General features: G+C 39.3%; 1 protein-coding gene across 1 annotated transcript in view; it reads right to left on the minus strand.

The window, feature by feature from the left end:
• Positions 1-16,830, minus strand: part of VIPR2 (vasoactive intestinal peptide receptor 2) — a 44,697-nt gene extending 27,867 nt beyond the window's left edge. The window contains exons 1-3 of the mRNA XM_066314588.1: positions 16,698-16,830; positions 13,859-13,961; positions 2,368-2,475 (exon numbers count right to left, since the gene is read on the minus strand). Coding sequence (XP_066170685.1) covers positions 2,368-2,475; positions 13,859-13,961; positions 16,698-16,748 — 262 coding nt within the window. The 5' untranslated portion in view covers positions 16,749-16,830. The remainder of the gene's footprint in view (positions 1-2,367; positions 2,476-13,858; positions 13,962-16,697) is intronic.
• Positions 16,831-22,041: the final 5,211 nt, after the last annotated feature.

The following is a 22,041-nucleotide window of genomic DNA, read 5'->3' on the forward strand; positions in this document are numbered from 1 at the left end:
AAATGGAACCTATTTATACACTATGAAGAGTCTTCACTTTAAAAATACATCAAGATTCTCTGACTAGGCAGAGCAGGGGAATGTGCTAACAGAACCACAGATTGCGTCAATGCCAGTTTTGCAAGAAAAAACTCAATGTACACAAGACGCTGAAGTATTTTCTACTTCAAATACTGCAATACCTTCTAACCTAAAGAGAGCTGAGCAATGTTCTAGGGAAGGCAATGTTTGTTTTTACACCATCTCTTCATGCCATTAAATATTTCAGATGGCAACCTCATTTAAAACCTAAACCCTGACACATACATTTGTATAAAAACTTCACAAAATAACTTTCTGAGATTCAGATTTGTACAATACAGGAAAAACATTACAGGATAATACGAATTTTTTTACAGTAAAAATTTTTTTAATCAAAAGTTACTAGTATTCAATACAGAATTAATCATGTGGTACGCTTAAACCACAACACAGAGTAGAAATTCTACACAACCACAGCAGAAATTTAGAGCCAGCTCTCCAAAAGTTGTAAAGATTAGAAGACAACTACTTTTTCAAATTCACAATTTAAACTGGGAAAACCGTTAAGGAACTGATGGTATTTAAAAGCCTACCTATCGTTTGGAATATTTGCATAAAAATAAGGTAGTCTAGACCATCTTGTTGTAGAATTTTAACTCCTCTTAAATACTAAAAGCTAAAACATACATCTCAGAAATTTGGCAAAATAAAAAGAGTTAAATTTCTCATTTGAAGGTTTTTTCATAATTTTCTGCTATAAGATTGAAGTTAATTTGTAATGTGCTGTGTACGAATTAAATAAATTACATATTCCTGACCATAATCAACTTAGGAAAGTACCAAGATGCTTAGTTAGCTCTTAATTGAATCAACTATGCAAAATGTTTGTTGTCTTCCTTCTCTGAAATTATAGACAGACAAGGTTTAAAAACAACTCGTAATTGAACAGGAACCTCCAAAAATCAACCCTGTTAGTTCCACAAGCAGGAAGTTAACCAGTAGCTAGGAAAAAAAGCTGGATCTGGGAAAATTATAGCAAAGTATAAGATGAAGTAATCTCTCAGTCTTGCTGGCACCATGGTGAAGTGAGATAGGGTTGTACTGTGAAAGTTTCAGACTGAAATATTTACTGCAGTTGTTTTATAGTAAAATTAAAATGCTGTTGCAATATAACTAAAGTTTGTGACATAAACTCCAGAGAGAGTGTGCATGCTCTAGCTTTTGGCAAATAGAAGCTGCGTGATTTAACTCCAATTTTGAATTTTTGATATTTATTAGTTTGCCTTGTCTCATGACAATACTTTATTATCTTTGTTTGAGTAATTTGAAAACTTTTATAGATTTCACAATATTTAGCGATGATTACACATACTTTCCCCTTTACAAATTGTTTAGACTATCCCTGATAAACTAATCAAGATTCACCAGTTCCAGGAATGAAAAATCTTTGCTCATCTGTAGATTGTTTTACTTATCTATTTTTTACTGGAACATGACTTATTCAACAGTTTTGAGTCTAAAGGTATTTAGTCATATCCCAAATTAGTCTCTAAGTTAAAAGTAATATTGTTAAAGCTCTCCACAGAGACACCAGCCCCACCCTCTCCTCCCAAAAGAGGAATTACATAACTGTGGTAAGTTTTTCATCTTCCACCAGCTCTTCATGACAATGGTTTCCCACCTGAGCACTGAAGATAAGATTTTTCCTGCAGCATTTTGAGATACATGTGAAATATTCTGTGTGCATCATCTATTTTCAAAACCCCACTTAAATGCCATGGGGCAAAATATGATATATTGACGAGATGGTGCAGAAGATGGTAGACTTAAACCAGTTAATTGTTTCAGCAGCCTAAGACACTGATGAGCTCTTTTCAAGTTCCATTAAAAAACAGAATAAAAGGTTTCATAATAACTACCTAAAATTGCAGTAGCAGTAATTTTTAGGTATTATCTGTTAATGTGGCCTCTTTATTCTCATGATGGCAAGGCAGAGCTCCCCTCCTGAGGCACAGAAGGAACAACCTACATGTGACCTGCTGGCAACTGTTAGAGATGTCAGTCAGGCTCAGCTGCCTTAATAATTAACAAAATAGGTCAAAAAAGAGCAAGCAATGTTGGCAGCTTTGGTGAGTGTCACTGTGTCAGAAAATATATTTGGTATCTAACTCAAAGAACACCAGAATACAAATAATTTGGTCTTTTCATGGTATATCCTGAACAGCTCTGACAAGAATTTTTAATCTAGAAAGAAAATGAACCCCCCTAAATAAACCATTTTTAGCACATTATGGTTACACAGTACCAGAGAGAAGCCAGTAAAAAATACACCTTAAAATAAAATACCTGGTTTGCCAGAAAAAAGGCTAAATACTTTTGGACACGGGACAGTGACAGTCTCTCCAATCTTCGCAGGACGCCAGCAGGTGATGTTATCCCAAACTCCAACACATCCTGAAACAAAACCAGCATTAACAGACTTGAAAGCTGTGTCTACCTAATAAAGACCTGGTGAAAGCTCTGGACAAGTGGCTCAAAAAATATTAGATTCCTTCAAAAAAGCTGCAAAGAGTATATTTTCTATGAAAACCTGCTCATGGCTGCTAACCAGCCAATTTTTAGGTCAGTTGTTTGCAAAATGTCTCATTAAAACAATGTGATTGTGATGTGAGGATGCTAAGAAAAAGTAAGAAATATTTTAAAATATTAAAAAATAACTCCTGAGCATTGATATAATATTTCAATTATTAAGAATTGCAAAATTTTGAGATTTTTCTAATCACAGTTTAAATGGAGTTTTCTGTCACACAGATTCAACCTAACAAATATCTAAGTAGGTCACTGGACTCAGCATCACATATAATAGGAATGCATTATAATTGGACTTTGGAACAATAGGCATGGACTTACAGAATAGTCTCTCAAACTAAATAACAGACATTTGAACAAAAATGCTTCTATATATTGGTTTCAGAAAGGGTAGGAGGCCTGTAATTATTTCATAGATATATTTTTTAGTGGCAGTAAATGCTTGTTACAAGTAAAAAGTAACTTGCTTGTTGATATCCAGATTAAGGTTGCTCAAAGGCTGTATCTTGTGAATGAGTGTAAATATTCCTGTAGCTGCTATAGGCACTTGGCTCAATCATGCCCTGTTTAAAAGTGTCTGTTTATAATACATATCTTCTAAGCTAAGCAAAGAGCTATGGAAGTTTATCAACACAAGCCTTCTGAGGACAAAGAAGTAAGGAAATGTTACTCATATTATCTCAGTTCAAGTTACTCTAAAAAAAAAAAGAAATTGTGCAAAAATTCTGGGCATTTACATCTTCAGATAAGGCAATCAAAATTTTGAATTTGTAGTTAATGGTAAAGACAGAAATCAAACTATTATCTCACTGGTGTTATCTCCAGAAGATTATTATCATAAAAGGGACAGTTTGTTCCTTTCAGTAGAGAACATAAAACTTGGATTGGGAACTGCTCACAGCTATATTATTCTTCAGAATATTTATAGTATTAGCAATTCATTATTAATTTATTCTGTACCAGTGAGGTCATGCCCAAAATCAAGCCACATGAGTTAAATGAAACTCGAAAAGGAATATTTAGAAGTTCTATATTTGTATAAAAACTTTTTAGTGCAATTAAACTTGGACATCTTGTGTTGACGTAAAATATGCAGGATCCTGCTTTCAAAGTTTAAGTTACTTTCAAAGCACACTTAAACTAGGGAACCAAAGAATGTGTTACAGGACCAGCAGCTGGATTTGTCCCAGGGCTATGTCCTAGCTGCAGCACGAAGAAAAGCCAGTGGCACAGTGTTCCCATGGGCCTTGCTTTCCTTTGGAAACATCCATCCAAAGTGTGATAGCTGTGAGGGAGCCTCTGTGTGGTACCAAGAACAGGTCTGGAGATGATAAAACAAAGATGAGAGGAGGATTATGGGGGAAATTCTGCATTTGATCACCAATTCCACAGAGTCCTCTTTATACAGTTTCCCAAGGAAGTGCAACTCTCTAGAGGATTCACTTGCTTGTGGGGATTGGGTCTTTCTTCACGCTTCTTAGTATTGTACAGTTCTAAATGCGGCATCTGTTCTATATTCAGAAAGATGATGCCAAAAATAAGGGATTACTAAAGGGAACACTTCACAAAGTTTATATCTGTGTGTAGATAACGTAATTCCTTATCCTCCACTGCCCTGTATGCTGCACCAGCCCCTTCTGGCATTACCAGCAGTATCCCTGAGAGATCTCTGATGGTGGCTTGGCCATCTGTACACAATTTCACAGGTTTACACTGAGCAGGTCACCTTCATAGGCTTTGAAATGGAATTTCAACATGCTTAGGTGCTTCCTGAGCTGCAGTTCTGGATCAAAACCAAGTCCAAACCTCTATGTTGCAGGACCAGGGCTTACACAAAGTAAAAGAATGTTTACCTGAGCCAGTGCAGGTCATGCTTCTTCCCCAGTTGATTTTAAGGCAAAAACAACAACAACACCACAACACACCAGCAATCAGAAAGACAAAGAAGCTGTTGCTGTCATCTGTCAGCACTCAGAGGTTCAGTAACAAAATGAAACTCTTTTGGCTTTGACGGATGGATTGCCTGAGCCAGCATAAACAAACCCTGGAGTACACAAGAATAATTATCATCTTGTAAGACCTCAGACAGTTTTATTTCAACCCCATTTCCACTAACAGTGAGAGCTGAGATGAGTCATGAAACAGCTCATGCACACCCATGGAAGCTGATGACTTTTCCAAATTTTTCCTCTTGTTTAATCTACTCTGTAAAACGGTTTCTTACAATAATCTGCAAACAGCTCAGAGGCCTTAATAAATTTTTCCTATGCTGCTGTATATTGACTGGGCTAAGGTTTTGCCAAACAAGCAGCTGGACAGCATGGCTCTCAGAGCTCCATTGCAATGTCTTCCACAAAAAGCACTTAAAAAACCTTATTCAAGCCTCAATTGCATGGAATACTATATAGAAAAATTGAGGTTCAAGTCCTATTCCTACCAAAATTAATCAATACAATTTGTATCCAATCTCAAGGTTTGTTGGAAGGAACTCAATATACAAGTTTTTGATATTCGAAATATCACACATCACTAATGTTTCTGGGGAAAATGTTTTTTTCCTTTATCTTTCCCCAGTATTTTAGGATTTTACAGGCATATATGGCCCAGGAAAGAATAATACTGTTTCAGATTCCTTAAGTCAAATAGATGAAGTAACACCAAAGACATGTTCTACATTCAGACTACATTCAAATGCATCACAAATTATATGAGTGAAGCTGAAGCGGCTGTCACCAGCACTCCAAGAATATTAGGCCTCAATTTATGTATATCTACAGGCTTATTGATAATGGTACAGGACATGTGAGAAAACTGCTAAAATATCCTGGAGGCATTTATAGTCACTGAGTGACTACAGTGGGCATCTGAAAACTGGTCTAGTCTGAATGCTGAAATGGCATTACTGGTGTAATTACTGCTAGAATTAAAACTGTTAAACAACAAAGCACCTTCTGGGCTTTCAAACCACACCTTTCCTCATTGCCTCCTTCTTCCATTTACTACAGACTTTTAACAATATTGCATTCACATTTCTTCTTTTTCTCTTAGGAAAACATACCCTTATGCAGAGGTGGGATACAATTAACTTGACTTCATCCTAAACCACATGAAATTAGGCCAGGTTAATTGCTCCCAACCATTGCCTGTTTCTTTCCAGTGACCACAGTCTATGGTGCTTTAAATACCACACTGTTGGGAAGTGAAGGTGTGGTAAATGCTACGTTAAATGTTTCTGTTTTCATAGAATATCTAACTCAATCAAACTTTGTTTTCTCCTCTCTTCATTCTCTACAAGTCCCTGTCCAGCCATTAATTCATTCAGCATTAGGATTTCTGGACTGTCATCCATCAGTGCAGCGCTCATAAGATCATTATCTGAAGTCTCATTTTCTGGAAATTTTACCCATCTCTCACATATATAGGCCTGCTTCCTACTGTCTCTGAAGGATATTAATAAAGTAAGATAAAATATATTCATATTTTTAGGTTTAAATAAAGTTTTATATTTTACTTTATATTTTTTATAAAGTTCTGGTAACAATTTTACCAGTAAAATTATACTTTCTAATGCTAGCTTTCTATTTCTTTCTGTAGCTCACTTTTAAGGCAAAGCTTTGACTTAAACAATTGCTCGAAAGTAAGTTTTTTATAATGTCTGTAATTTTTATTTAGAATATTTTTAAAATATTAATAGTACCCAGATGTATTTTAATGCACATTTTTTTTCTTTTATGTGCATTATTTGATTTAGCTTTTATGTTTGCATTGTACTTCAATAACTTCTTAAGCACTGAATGTATTTGTCCTCTCACTTTGATATGTACACATAAAAAGTCAGTCCAGCTTAGATCTATGTTAGCTCTCCAAATTTTTCTGCACATCTACTGCTATATTCTTTCCCTTTTTCTTTAACTATTGGGCTGGTTCTGGCAGCCACGATAGAGTTAACTTTCTTCACAGTCGCTGATAAGGGGCTGTGTTTTGGATTTGTGCTGAACAATGGGGTTTTGCTTTCCCTATTAAAATGTCCTTATCTCCACGCAGGACTTTTTCAGCTTTTACCTTCCCAATTCTCTCCCTGATCCTGCTGGTGAGGCAGTAAGTGATTGTGCCTGGCCGGGTTGATCTCTGGGGTCAAGCCATCAACAACTGTTAATTAAACTAGTAAAGGCAGAAAGAAAAAAGGTTCTCCATCCCTGATTCTGTAATGTCTAGAACGATCCCTTTTCAATCTCTGCATTTGCACCATTTATTTCTCTGATGTGTCATTCACAGCATATCCAAGGAAACAATCAAACTTCCCTGGAAACCTTTGCTCAGTGACTTGTCCAAAAGTCTCTTCTACTGATCCCCTCTCCTGTTCCTCTAGAGGATACTGCAGATGCTATTGTTAGCTAGTTTCAATGAGATCATTTACTTTATTTGAATGTTTGGTCTTTAATGCTTGTTATACATCTGCAGATAGTTCAAAATAAAAGGAAACATAACAGACTATAAACTACACTTTGTTTCCCATTTTCTTCAGCTTACATAAGTACTGTCACCCCATTCATCATCCTGCTTTTTGAGATCCAGTCTTTGAGCAACACTTCACTTACCTATGTGTGCTACTTCATTTATAACAACGTGAAACACTGAGGCTTGTGCTGGAAAATTTTGTTTATAGACAAATTTTATAAATATATAACCACTAGGTGGCACTTTGTATTTGGATTTAAAAATTGTCACTTCCAAGAGAGGTTTAGCATTTTTTAAAACTGTCTAGGAGTGCATAAAACATGAAAAAAACAACAGAGTGCTTTGAAAATGAGTCAGAAACTCAACAGCTAGCCTAGGGTTTATTTTTCAATGTTTTGATTTTTGTATTTAACTTGGCAGAGCAGGAGCCATCTCACCTCTTATGGGCATTGATTTCTAGAGTGCAGGTCTGTGTGCCACAGCATGGAACTCAGGTCGCATGGGAATTATGAACATATATGGCCTGACATTCCTTCTGCATTTTCACACGAGTGATAAAAAGAAATGGAAAGGGGGTGCTGCACAAATAGCAAGCTAGCAAACTGGGAGCACAGCAGAACTGCTTAGAGAGGGAACAGGAACGAGACAGTCCCATAAAAGGCTGCTGCTCCATGCTGCTTCACTGAGGGTATTTCCCACCTGCTTTTATCAGGGTCCTGAGAGCACAAACAGGCTGTGCTGTGGCACCTGCCCTCATCCTCCTCAGAGCCTGTGCCTGTCTCTTCCCTGCCCTGTGGCTCTGCCCAGCCCTGTGCCCTGTGCCCTGACCCAGCCCTGCAGGGTGATGTCCCTGTCCTGGGGAGGTGACACCTGCCCTGCCCCAGACCTGCCTTGACCTGGGGGGAAGGACCCTGCCCAGCCCCTCTGTGTGGAGCTGCCCACCTGCAGTGTGGGACAAGAAAAAACACTGGCTATAACGTGGTCAAGAAGCAGCCCCAACTGCTCAGAAACACTGAAGAAATGCCAATGTAAAAACTTCTCATTTCTGGTCCACAAACAGTACCGGCAGACAGCAAAGAGAAATTTGAAATTCTGCAGTATACATCAGATTTAACTAGTTTAAACAGAATGATGAAACCAATAGAGTTTATCTCATATTAGCCTAAAATATTTGCAGTTCATAGGTTCCTAGTTCTATTAGCAGAAATAGCAAAAATACTGTTTCCGAGATTTCTCAGGGATTTATGTATTTTCACAAAATTTAACACTTCAGAAGAAATGTCTTCCTTCCCTTTTGAAGAACAGTTTCCCTTTAGAGAATCAAAAAATCAAAGTTTTACACTTAACATAATTTACATATTTTTAGGGTTCTGTGGGGAAATCCGGAAGTTGCCAGCTAAAACTTTGAAAGAAAACCCTCTCAAAAAAGAAAACAAATTTTCACCCAAATTTTCCAGCTAAAACCAGCTTTCCAATTACTCAAAATGTCCTTTGGAGAAAAGAGCATTTATTTTTGTATGATAGCTCAAAAAAACCCAGCATGCTAATCTAAGAACAAAATTTTCTATTCTTATGCAAATATATTCATGTACATACAGTCAAAGCTGTAAGAGGTACTTTCATCTTTATGTTGCCCCCATTCTGACATGCTGTACATTCTTGAAAATTACCATTAAAAATCAATCTCCTCTTCATATAAACCTCACCACAAAATACTAGAAGTCTCTACTAAAAAGTAGGACCATATATTTCTGCTAGTATATATTATGTCTAACCCATGTGTTATTCTTTGTATTAGTTGAAGCTTTTTCAATGTGTTGGTACTCAAAAATCTTTCCTTGTGGTATTTCAGCTTTGGATGTCTTGGAGAGTAGACTGCCATGGCCACAGCTGTCTTTATCAGGAGAGAAGTGCAAGACTATGCTGGGCAGAATTTCCTTCAGAATCCTCTGGAATACACAATAAATTCAGTTATGGCTGTGCATTTTCCTTCTTCAGGGCTACAACTGCCATATATTAATGTCTACTGCTAAAGTTCTAATTATATTTTGGGTACAGAAGAAATTTCATGTCTCCAAATCATTGTGGACACCTGGTGCTCCTTTCCAAAAGGAAAGAATTATTGTCACTCTTGGTAAACTTTATTATGTGAGATTTGTGAATGAGGATGATCAGGATGGTTTTTTTGGTCTTCAGCATTTTATTTACAGTTAGTTACTTTCCAGTAGGCAACTCCTTTCAAATATCTTTCTCACCTTTCTCACTCAGCCTCCTTAAAAGACAAAACCCTGCCTCTCTTCTGCCCTCAGATATTTAAGTACAGCTGCCACAAAGTCCAGACATTGCCAATACCATAAGGGTCAGTTTTATGTGGTATCATTAATGATTACACTTCAATCAGTGAAAGCCAAAACATAAAAAAAAATCCAATGCAGCCCCTTTGGCTTCCTTCATTTAAAAAATTAAACAAATGTGTGAACTAAAAAGTAGCAACATATCTGTACTACAGGTGGAAAAGCAGCAGCACAGAGATTCAAGAAAGCTAAAGTTGTTCTTCCAAGAGTTACTGATGCTGCATGAAGTAAGTTCCATGACCCCATCATCTCATTTAATTCTACTTTGAATGCCACCTCAGAGGACTGTCAGCACCACTGCAGCCTGGACTAATGACTCATTTTACAGAGAAAATAGCTTCAAAACTAAACAAAACCTGATGCAAGACCTCGACGAGACAGGGAGCATTAAGAAAGGGGAACTTTGAGGAGATTCCTTTTCATGTAGCAAAAGAAAGGCCTCATCTGGCTCTGTGTCAGTCTTCTATTCACTAATGAGGAGGACAGAGTGACCACGTTGGTGTGTGTATTGTACACAAAGGCATGATGAGGGTGTGGGCAAATGCAAAATATGCACCTTTCTTCCTGGAAAAACAGCTTTAACAGGTAAGGTAGCCAGATAAATTTATCTTCTGGTCAACTTGCCACAAGTCCAACATTTGAATGTTCATCCCACTGCTCTGAACAGGTCTGTTCCATCCACGAGATCATGAGCTCAGTGCTGGAACCACTGAGGAGAATTCTATTGACAGTGCAATTTAGGAGATTGGATTACACAGCAATAGTGGTCCCTCTTGCTTTAAACTTACCAATAACTAAGAGCATCATTTTGGTGTCTTGTCTCTTTTAATTTCCTATTACAAGCTGCATTATAAAGCTTCTCTTTGAGAGGTTTATGAAATTATATCCAAAGCCATTTTTCTTTTCATCTACATCCCTTCCTTAAAGTTAAAATGCTGTATCTAAAATTAAAAATGTTGTCTGACATATGGGTCTCACAAAAATGTATTTTGGAAATTAAAATCCGAAAAGACACATTTAGCTGTGCAGCCACTCACTCCAAGATGAATTAAAAATCCCTGAACTTCATTATTGTCATAATGAAATAGTTTCTAGAACATTTAATTGTAGAAACCTGTTAAAAAATCTCCTGAGTTTTAACATTGTTGACAATAGGATTTCATTTTTCACTTGAAGGTGAAGAGAAATGATCCAGTTACTTTGCAAGGAAAAAATCTAAATACTGAATAAAGGCAGAAATTTGCAGAAAGACAATTTTAATGTATTTCCAATCACTTTTCTTGGGAGCTTTTTTTTTTTTTTTTTTTTTTTTTTTGTTGTAAGAAGACAAGCCATGGGTAGCTGATAAAAAACATTTTTTTTCCATATAGACCTCAAAATCTGTAGCTACTATGAGCTAGCTAGAATGCAGTTCATTTGCTCTCCAAAAATGAAGAAATGTGCACTAAGATAGAAGAACCTCTCCTAGGCTTCCAGCGAAGGTGTATCCATACCCTAGGGCCCAAATTATAGGAGGAAAGAAGACAACAAATGTGGATAGAAGCTAATACAGTCTTCATAAAATAAACAACCAAATGCTCTAAAGAGCACTCCAGAGAGGAAAGCACTGCCACAGGTCTTTGGAGAGTGACTTCTTCCCTAAATGGAGTGTAATGTTGTCCACTAATGGAAAAGTATTTGCTAATGCCTGAAAATCCCCCAAAGGGTGCAAAGCAAGAGGTTTGGGTGTCTCACAGTTTGACACTGGCAAATAAACAGAATTTAGACCAACTGGGTCCTTTGGTTTTACCACATCCTTAGCGTTGTTCAAAGGATACTTACGCTATCTTTACACAGTGTTTTGTTTGCAAAACATGCTACTGCTTTATTAAGTAAAGTAAAGTAAACAAGTATGGAGTAAACAAGTGCTTCATAGACTTCACAGTCAGTGATTTTAGGTGCAGTACAAAAATTACTTGGCAAAATTCTTCAGACTATGTCTTGAGGCAGCTCAGGTGTAAGATGATTTTATCATGTCCAAGAAACCCCAATAGCCTTTAAATATTTTCTTTTTATCTCCCTCACTGGGAGTTGAGAAGATTAGATAAGATATTAAATACGTAGTTGCCATCTAGTTCAAAGATGAAACTACTTGTCCCACACAATTTGGATCCTCCAAAATTCAGAAGCTGTGCATGCCAGCCAAATTCTGGAGCATGTGACACAGGGTTGCAAAGGTTTCCCAGGTGCCCAATAAATTGATGAAAATGTTCCCACTGATTTTGATAATGGAAATCCAAGGCTTCTGTGGAAAATCTCAGGGAACCCTTATTTCCGAATTCAAGACAATACCTTCATAAGATTTCATTAACAACTTCTGTAAGTCAGGTTGCACATACCAAAGCTTGAGAAAAATTACAAGAGCTGTATGACCATCTTTCCCATTCAGGAGAAAGTGGAATAGCATTTGGGAGTTTATTGTAAAGAGTTACATTTCAAATTAGCTACAAGTTACACGTGAAGCTACAAAGCCACAACTTGGATTAACTAGTTCCAGTTTGCCAATTTCATTATCATTCTTTATCAGCGGAATATTACTGTTCAAAATAGTCCTTACTTCTTTGGATGATTACAGAGAGCTTACTAGGGAAATAAGGACACACAGAGAATGTCTATTTTTGTAAATGTAAATACATACATTTAACATAGGCTACTCTCTGGAGGTTCTTGGTGAGGATATCTGTAACGGGAAGCATAGAACAAATTCTCCTGTAATATTAAACATGCAGTTTTCATCACCACAGGGGATTTATTCCAGTCCCCAACAAAATGGAACATTTCTTTAGTTTCAGATGGACATTCAATAAAATGTCTCAATCCTTTCACTGCTGTTTTTCCACTGCAGGGTGGAGTCAACACCATCAGACATCCTGTGTCCTTCCAAGACATGAGTTTTCTTTCACAGTAGTTTGCCTTCAGGAGGCACCACTGTTCCAGTGAAAAGAGGCTGGGAAGAAAATACTGACAGCAAACTTCTTTCTTCCCCTAAGGAACCCAAAATAAAACTGGTGTGCATCACAAAGACACCCTTGGAGCAGTCCAGCATCTGGATCACAGAAGTATATCTTGAGGAAAGCGTGACTTTCAAAGCCATGTAACAGCTAACAGTGAATTTATTGGTTCATGATTTAATTCATTAAGCTGGGCTACTAATTATTTCTCCATCTGGCTTTGCACTAGTATTATTTATGTAACAGCTATCTCTCTTCACCACTCATATATAAATAAAAGCCATAAATCTAGATTAATTAGTCCGGTAAGATTTTGCATTTTTTAAATTACTGATCTTGATTAATAAAATGGAGAAATTATAATAAAATACAAACCGCTGATGAACCTTTGAATTTTATTTTATATAAATTAGTATTAGAATATGCACTGATAGTGATACATTTAAATTGAGGAGAGGTGGAAAAAGCATCATAAGTTGAGACTCATGTTTATGTTCAAAGAGCACTGCAGATGGCAGGTCTCTGAGGTCCCATAATCATCTTCAGAGTGCATTTAAAACAAAATGAAAACAAGAAGCCCAAATAAACCACGTATTGACAATCTGAATTTATCTGCCACCTTTTTATTCTGCTTGCTGAACAAATGGCTTTTACCAGAAGCTTCAATTTACAAGAAAAATATCATTTTTTCATAAACTTTTCTTCTCACAAGAAAATGTAGGAAGGAAATCTAATAAAATCTAAAAAACAAAAAAACAAACAAAACAAACCAAAAAGCCAAACCAAACCAAAAAATCCCTGAACCAAACAAACCTCAAACACAAAAACCTAAAAAATCCCCACATCTACTATTCTTCTTACTTCGACTAAATTACACTTTGCAGTATCACTAGTTATGTATTTATCTGTCTATGCAGAAAGAAAATTAAAACAATAAAGTGACAGAGAGAATTTGGGTTTTGGGCGTAACACAACTGTCCATTTTTCCCTTTGCACAACTTCATGGTTCTCTGGGTGTGAATCTGATCTTCAGTCCAAAACTTTGTCTGCTTGGGAAACCCAGACATCCTTCCTGCCACTGGCACTTTACTCTCAACCAGAGCTAGGGAGAGATGCTTGCATCCAAAAGCTTTCAGCTTTCCCTCAGACTTGCTCTTTCTGCTGGTCCGGTCATCACCAGCCTGCAGCTGCTCTGCCAGTCAGAAAATACTACAACAATATCTCAGCACATGAGAACGTGTTTGTTCCCAGCTGGTGTCCCAGTCAGCATGTGTCACCACATGCTTGCTGTAGCAGTACATTTAATGCAAAATTGCATAAATTCTGAAAACCAAGAAATCCCAAGCACAATTCAGACAACTACGGAAACTGGAATCACAACAGTAAAACAAGGTAAAGAGAGAAAATTTTCAATACTTCAGTTGTCTCTACATTAAGTTTCCTTACCTTTGTAGTCCACTGGCTTTGCATTCTTTAGAAGTTCCATGCACCTGGTTTCCTCCTTGTGAATCTCTAGCTGAAATCTGCATTCTGGATGGACACCATTCACCTGTGCCAAATTAACAAACAGGATATGTCTTGAAACTAGAACTAAAATGCTTCACAAAGAATGCAACTACCAATAACGAAAGCCACAACTTTAACTGGCACAGCTTTCACCCAAGTGTGTGCCAGGCATTTTTCACACTCAATGCCCATTTCAGCTTCTCACACATGGACTTTTCAGAACAAAATGCTGAAATTATCTACTGGCTTCTTCCTGTAGCATTCATTTAGCTTTCCAGTGCATTCCTCAGTATTGTGCCATCAGATCTTTTTCTCCAGAAAAACTCTGAGCTGTAACTGAAACAGGAGAATGATACATCTGCTTTTTTTCCCTTTTGTAGTAAGTTAGGGAGCTGAAAGTTTAATACAAATCACAGAACATGAAAATTGATCAAATTTCATTTTCTTTGACTTGGTAAATTCTGCTTTTCTTCATTTTTCCACCATGCATATTTTATCTTCTGAAGGCCCCAGTGCATGATTATTTGATCAAGCAAATGCTACACAGGAAGAAAACCCTACTTAAAAATTAAAGCACTAATACCTTTACTGGTTCAAAGCCCTGCCCTCAGTTCTTCGGTTTTCAGAAAAGTTTATGCATGTCCAAGGAATGCAGCAGTACTGGGGAGAGAAACGAGACCCTGGAAAGTTGTACTGGGGTCAGCTGAATTCAGAGAGGCAGTCAGGAGAAATTACTGCAGGAGGTGACAAATGGAAAAGCTGGAAACATCAGTGGAGCTGACGGGACAGTTTGATCAGTTCAAATGAAATCACATCTTAAATAATAAAGTACTTCAGTCATCTTGACACCTCACACTTGTAATTACCAAGAAAACAGTGGTCTCTCTCCAAGTTTCTGTCTTTTCTTTCACAACTTTTAGGAGACATTTAATAACAGAATCTGGTAATGATCTCTGATGCATGACACAGCATTTTTTTTAAAAAAATATAATAATTATTTAAGTTGTGATTCTGGGCCCAGAGCCTCAGATCCAGAGTTAGGACTGAGAACCTGGTGATGCTGCAGTCTCTTTGTGAACAAACCACTTGCAGATCTTTTAAAAATACAGCACAAGAGCCATAAGCACAACAGCAGGGGCTGTTAAAAAAACTCATGAAAATCTGTCTCTTCTCCAAATGTCTCATTTCACCATCTACAACATCAGAACCTGACTTCCTTTTCCATGTCTTTTCTCTATGTTGAGTATTGAAATTAGACGCTTCAAGTGCAGAATTCTTTTCCTTTCAAAGACACATATTTAACATAAAATAGGATTTCTAGAGCTCGTAAGTTAAAGTTCAGCATGAAACTGAAAATACCTATATTTTGGTATGTATAATCTTTTTTTGCAGATAGCGGCCATGTAAAATAAAAGTCCCATGTATACACAATGTTTTTAATAGCACTTTCCTTTCACAAAACCTATTTTTGGCTATTTTTCATTTCCAAGTGGAAACATTCAGTAACTGACAGTGGATTTCCTACTCGTCAAGAAGAATTACAATTACTGGGTCTTGGAAAGGAAGGTTCAGTAAATACAAATTTTAACTAAATGAAGGATAAGTCAAATTAACTACTGCAATTAAGAAACCTCCTAAATAAACAACTTCTCTTTCTGGTACCTCTGAAATATCAGTGATTAATAGTAAAGGTTGATTTGAAAACATACACTTGTTAACTACCCAAAGGCAGCACACCTGGGCTACATGCTAAACTGTACCACACTTTGTTCTAATAATCCAGTTCATTCTGATATACTTCACAAAGCTAAAGAGATTTTAGGGTTCCAGACTACGTGGCATTGACCACCTCCCGAAACACATCAAGATTTTGAGGGCACTCACCACTTTTTAGGACTTGTGCCCATCCATCTTTCCCTTCTTAACCAACGATAGGTTATCCTTTGTCACCAATGAATACAGAGCCACATGTAAAGGTGCACACTGAGTTAGAAATCCAGCTCAGGAGCCTCTCTGTGTTTTAAGCAACTTAACAATTTTTAAAGTATCCAGACCAGCAGTTTGACAGATAAACACTTCCTCTGACAAGCAGGTAATACTCCCCTTCAGTATGGTTTCTTGACCTTTGGTGTTATAACGTAACAAAAAATTTAAAAGACTTTAAAAAAATTTTGTGTACATAGTTCCATCAATGTAACAGACTTTTACAAACTACTTAAGAAAACAGAAGATAGAGGAACGCAGAAGACTTCAATATTCTGAATACTTTGCTTATCGCAATCTCACTGTACATATTACAGAGCAGTCGTGCATGTGGGGATTTTCCCTGCACGATGACGGCCAGTGGTCTCCGGACCGCCTCGGGCAGCTCTTCGCAAACCAGCGGTGGCCACGGGGAAACCTGCGGGGATGAAGCGGCTGTTCCGCGGGATGGGACCGTCTGCGCCCGGCGCTGCGGAGCGCCCGGGGATGCGGCAGGGATGGCCCGGGGGTGCCGGAGGGGGCTGCCAGCCCATTCCCTCGCGTTCCCCGCCCGGGGACAGCCGGGGACAGCGGGGGCAGGCAGCGCTATCCCGGAGCCCCGCACCTGCCGCGGCCGCCGAGCCCCAGCCCGCGGAGCCGCGGAACGGCGCGGAGGGCTGCGGAGGGCTCCGGAAAGGCTCCGGAAAGGCTCCGAAGGGCTCCGGACAGGCTCCTCAGGGGAGAGCCGCGGGGTCACCCCCGCCCGCGGTCTGCAGAAAGGGAGCGCTCCCTCGGGCGGGCTGCGCCGGACACTCACCCCTCCCAGGCTCCAGCAGAGCGACAGCAGCAGGATGGGCAGGCTCCTCATGCCCGCCGAGTGCCGGGCCCGCCGGGCTGCGCTGCCCCGCGGCGCTCCGCGGGCCCCGTTCGAAGGCGGGCGGCGGGCTGCGGGTCCCGCCCGGCACCATAGGGCCCGGGGCCGCTGCCGGCTCCCCGCCCTCCGCACCTGCCCCGCTCCGGCGCCTCGGCTCCCGGCCCGACCGTGCCCGCCGCCGCTCTGCGCGGAGCTCCTCCTCTAGCCCCCGGCTCCTGCCCGCCCGCCCGAGTCTCCCCAGCCCCTCTGCTCTCCTTCCTTTTCTCCTCCTCCCTCTCGCTGCCGCCGCCGCTCCCCCCATAAGAGGTGCGAGCCGCTGCCCGGAGCCGGGACGCCCCCCGCCCATCGCTGGGTCCCGCAGGAGCCCACCGCTCCCCCGGGCTGCTGCCGGGCTCTGGATGCCTCTCACCCCTCGCTGCCCGCTCCCGGGGGCCGGTGGGACCCCTCTCCCCGTGGTACACGCCCGGGAGCCTGGGTGCCCGTCCCGGCAGCGCACTGGGGCGCTTTTTGCCGGAGAAATCCCCTCAGGCCAGGCACGCACGAAAAACGTTCAGGGGTGAGCGAAGAGATCCCTGGCAGCGTCAGTCTCACCACTTTGCAAAGCAACAGCTGCGCTACTGTATCTTTCTTCCCCACAGCTGGGGGTTTGTTTTCGAGGTCTCAGTAAAGAACCAAGAGCTTAAAGCAACTCCAAGTTATTGCCCGGCAGTTTTCACCAGGCGTGGATCCGGGCTTTGCCTCACAGGGCATAGAAAGTACGCGGTTAGCACATGCCTTATGTTATAGAAAAAGAAGCGTTTATATATTGGCTTTTAGCTGAGAATGGGAATATATTAGAGTTGCCTTTCCATTGACTTAATTTGTGTTGTATTGTAAGTATTATGTATTAAAAGGGACTGGGGAAGCAGCGTAAAACTCTTCTAAATAGCCCCCCCAAAATAACCAGATACAAGCAAAGCAAGGGCACTTCCATGAGAAAAGCTACAAAGAATTTTAGTTTTTTATTGCACGTGCGATTTTTTTCATATATTAAGAAGAAATACCTGATTATAACATCTTTGATATGAAAAGAAATACTACAGACTAATAAACAATGTTATGATCTGCATGCTGAGAGCAGAGGGAAACATCAATGTAGAAGGAAAAACTTTTAGGATGGCATATTGTCAGGTAAAGAAAGTATTGTCATTGTAGCAGAAAGGAGTACCTCTTTGGATTGACTTTGATCTGTAATATGACAGCTGGACTGAAAGACCAGATTGCACCTACTCCTGACACAGCTGACTTGCAGAGGAGACTAGTTATGCCATTAGCTCTGAGATTCCCAGGCAAGCTTTCAGGTCAAAACTCCAGAGAAAAAACATGGAGAATTGCACAGCGCAACCCCTCTGATTCCAGGATTCCTCCTCAGGTTGAGACACAGGCAGTCTGGATTTGTGCTCCTCACAATTTCTTGAGAGCTAACGGTCTTTCCAAAATAACAATCTCAAGACCATATCTTTCATCCTTCACAAGAATCTGACGTTTTATCATTACTGCAAGGCTTTGGAAAATCCTTCTCTTTTTAGAAGCCCTTTCTTGCCCTTTGTGATGACTGGCATCCCGCTAAGAGAGCAGTCGTTCTCATGAGTGGAATTATTACGTGCCAAGGCTCATCAGGTTCATCAGCAATAAACCCCAGAGCAGTCCCTGGGCAGAGGAGCCACCAGGCAGGCTGTCCCCTAGCTGGGCTGCCCCAGCAGCTGAGGACACAGGAGTTGCCAGACACCAGACCCCAGTGTTTAAATTCTTCGAGCAAATGGTTCATTAGGCTGTTGAAGCCGAGTAGCCTGGGAAACCAATTAACAAATTACTGTTAACGTTCTGTGTAGAAACAGTCTTGGGAACTGTCATCATTATTCCTTCTGTGGAATAACAGAAACTAATATCTCAAGTATGAGTAGTCCACATCTCCTAGAACTAGCAAAGAAGTTCTGAAACTTGCATCTGTTCTGTCAGAAGATTGTATACAGTGAGATTTTTGTGATGTTTTGTCTTCAATGAATAAGCATTTTTAGGTGAAAAGAAATATCATCGGTTGTTTCTCAACCCTTTCCTCTGTTGCTCTTCCCAGTGACTCTTTGACATGAAAGAGACAGCAGGTGAAGGAGATGTATCAAATACTAATATTTTTGTTTACATATAGCTAAGTGGGTTTTTTTCCTAAGGAGAAAACACATTATTGACGGATGAAGTCCAGAAATCATGGTTCACGTTCTTTTCACTTAAACATATCACAGCTCAGTGCACTTTTACAGCAGATGTAGAAGGGAAATAAAGAACAAGAATGAAGCTAGAACAGCTGTTGGTATGTAGAGATAAATACAAATGAGACTTATACTCTTAATCAGCAAGGAACAGATAGGTTTATGGAAGAACAAAGGAGTCACATAAATTTAGACAGAGTTGATTTGATAACGTTTCAAAAGAGGGAGTGCCAAATTAAAAGGAAAAATTTTATGGAAGTATCCATGAGGCACAGGACTGCAAACACACAGAGAGAATGGAGTCCAAACATGGATAGAAATTCATCACAATAGAGGTAGGGAAGTAAATGCATTTTGACTGAAATAAATATTATTTTGGATCAGCCGAGCCTGAATGTTCCTCAGAGGGCAGTAAAAGTGGAAATAGAAAGTTCACTGCCAGGCAATGGACACAGTGGCAGGCAGTGCCAAGGTACAGCAAGTTCTCTGCTCTCACAACATATTCAGGACCGAAAAGCATTTCTTCAGTTCCAGGTGTTAGACGAGTCTGCTTGCCAAGGAAAGGTACAAGCCAGTAGATCTATAAGTAACAAGTACTTGCTGCAGGGCCATCTGTCTGTTCAGAGTCCTCTAATACAGTGCTGGCAGTAAATGGCTGATCTAGACTTTCCATACTGAAGTAATGACACTAATCCCCTTTGAGCTCAATTCTTGTTTAAATTGTTGCTGGAGTTCAAGATGCCTTGAAAATTTGTATTTTACCCAGAAATCTTGTTCATGTTCTTTGTATAAACACTCCAAATCCTTTGCTTTCATCATTTAAAAGGAGTTTTCTTTTGTTCAATCATCTTACAGTTATTGCTCACATAATGCATAACATACAGTTGCCAGAAATACCTAAACTGCATGAAAAGTTTTGAAGGGTTTCCCTCAAAATGTGTGTACAAGCCATCCTGAGCCACATGCCTTTTGCAAGAGTGGCTGTCTCTTGAGCTGCTCAAGCTGTTTCACATGTTTTGAGCCATGCTTTCCAGACCACAGAGAGTTTATGTGGAATGCTGTACTAAGTCTCATTGCCAGAGGAGTTCTCTTCCTAGGTCTTCACACTTTTCAAAGACACTAGGTCTTCATCAGATATTCCTAAATCTCCCAAAGGCACTCTCTACTGTCATCCTGCATTTTGTTAGGTTGTTTGTTCAGGGTTTTTTTTTCTGCAGTCCAACTATTTAAGGAAAGATTCCATCAGCCTTGGAAATAGATTTTAGAAAGGGTTTCCAGGGAAAAAAATACTGAGACTAATATGTGTGCAGTTTGGATCTTTTGCACTGGAGAAAATTAAAGTTCTGTAAAATTTTAATATCAGTAACTGTTAACACACTTGATCTTACTAAGCTTCTCTCAATGATCAGATAGAATACAATAAAGAAGGTTCCAGGCCTGAGTGAGGCAAACAGTATGTGCCCTGCTCATGACATTGGGATTTCAGACCTTGGGCACGCTCCAGGGGACATGTGGCTGCAGCACCATCTTTTGAGAAGCAGTACAGTGATGCTATTGTCCAACCCTCCTAAATCAAATATTGTAGCAGCAGTAAGCAGAGAAAATAAAATTCAGGTTCTCTGAATAAACAGAAAATTAAATTCTGGTTCTCTGTGTTTTGTCTGAAGATCTAGATGGTGTCCAGAAGTTCTTCTACACTTTTGTCATCATTACTGATCATATTATGTCTCTATAATCTCTTGAACCCTGTGTTGTTTTCCACAGGCAGAGAAGCAACACCACGGAGACAGAGAGTTTTCTAAGGAAAGGCTGTCCTCAAGTGTGTCACCTCAGCTATTTCATTCTCCTCTGAGCATCCCCAACAGTGCCCTGCTGTGTCTGGGCGTGAAGAGTAGCTTTAAGATGTAACTGAGGGTGCATCTTTTAGTGCTGAAGCTCAAACTGGTCCACAAAATACTTTTTGGCAGTGGCCTGTGAAGTGGCATTTTGCCAACACCAGCACACCAACTCCACCCCAGTGCAGAGATTCCCAACAAGCAACAGTGATATGAAGAACCCTCTGGAGTTGTCTTTCTGTAATGTGAAAGTAGCTACACAAAGATGTTTCTGCAGATCAAAAAACAAAGAAATTCAGTGAAAAGAAAGACACATTTCTGTCTGGTTTGCTGAGTTCAGGACTGCTGAATAGCTTGTTTAAAGTGATGTCTGTAACTGAAATCCTCAGTCAGAAAATGGCACAGGGATACTTTTCACTGAAGACACAGAATGTAGTCTACAGTACTTAGTGCAAAGTATGCAATTTTGTTCTTTCTCTCTTTCAAATTTAGAAGACTTCCATGTAATTTCAAAAGAGAGAGATCCCCTTAGTATAATGAATTTTTTCAATTTCTTGTCCAGGTTATCCAATTTTTCTGATTTCCATTATACTCAGATCTTTATTATACTTATTAAACTAACAGGCATTCAGTTATATTCACATGTGTAGGTGAAGTAGAATTTGATTTTTTTAATTTATAGGTTAAATTTAAAATAGGTAAGTTGGGTATTTGGCATAATGGAAAGTGCATGGCTAATGTCATTTTAACTCTAATTTGTTTCAAAGCTCCATATTTGGTCAGTGCCTTTTTTTGAGAGAGCTTACTAGACACAAAACCATCAAATTTTCTTTTGATACAATGAGAATAAAAATCTCCAATTTAGTTTTAGGGGGTATGTAATGGTTAGTTAGGATGTTTGGTTTTATTTTTATTTTTTTTACAATTTAAAGTGAAGAGTAGATCTTCCCAAAAATCTCTAAGGACAAAACACAAAAAAATACAGAAAAAATTAACTGATAAAGTGGCATAAAAGACTTTAGAAGAATAGATAAGAATAAGTGCAGAGAGGAAGACAAATGAAAAATAAAATAAAATACAAGTAGTGTTTATCAAAGGGAGTTAGTACTAGCATGAGACGATACTTTACTGAGAAAAAGTAAGAAAATTACTTTCTATATGAAGGAAAGTAATTACATTTTTTCTGGGTAGCTGTCAGAAATGTGT

The sequence above is a fragment of the Sylvia atricapilla genome, chromosome 1 (genome assembly GCF_009819655.1).
Source record: "Sylvia atricapilla isolate bSylAtr1 chromosome 1, bSylAtr1.pri, whole genome shotgun sequence".
Lineage (NCBI taxonomy): Eukaryota > Metazoa > Chordata > Aves > Passeriformes > Sylviidae > Sylvia > Sylvia atricapilla.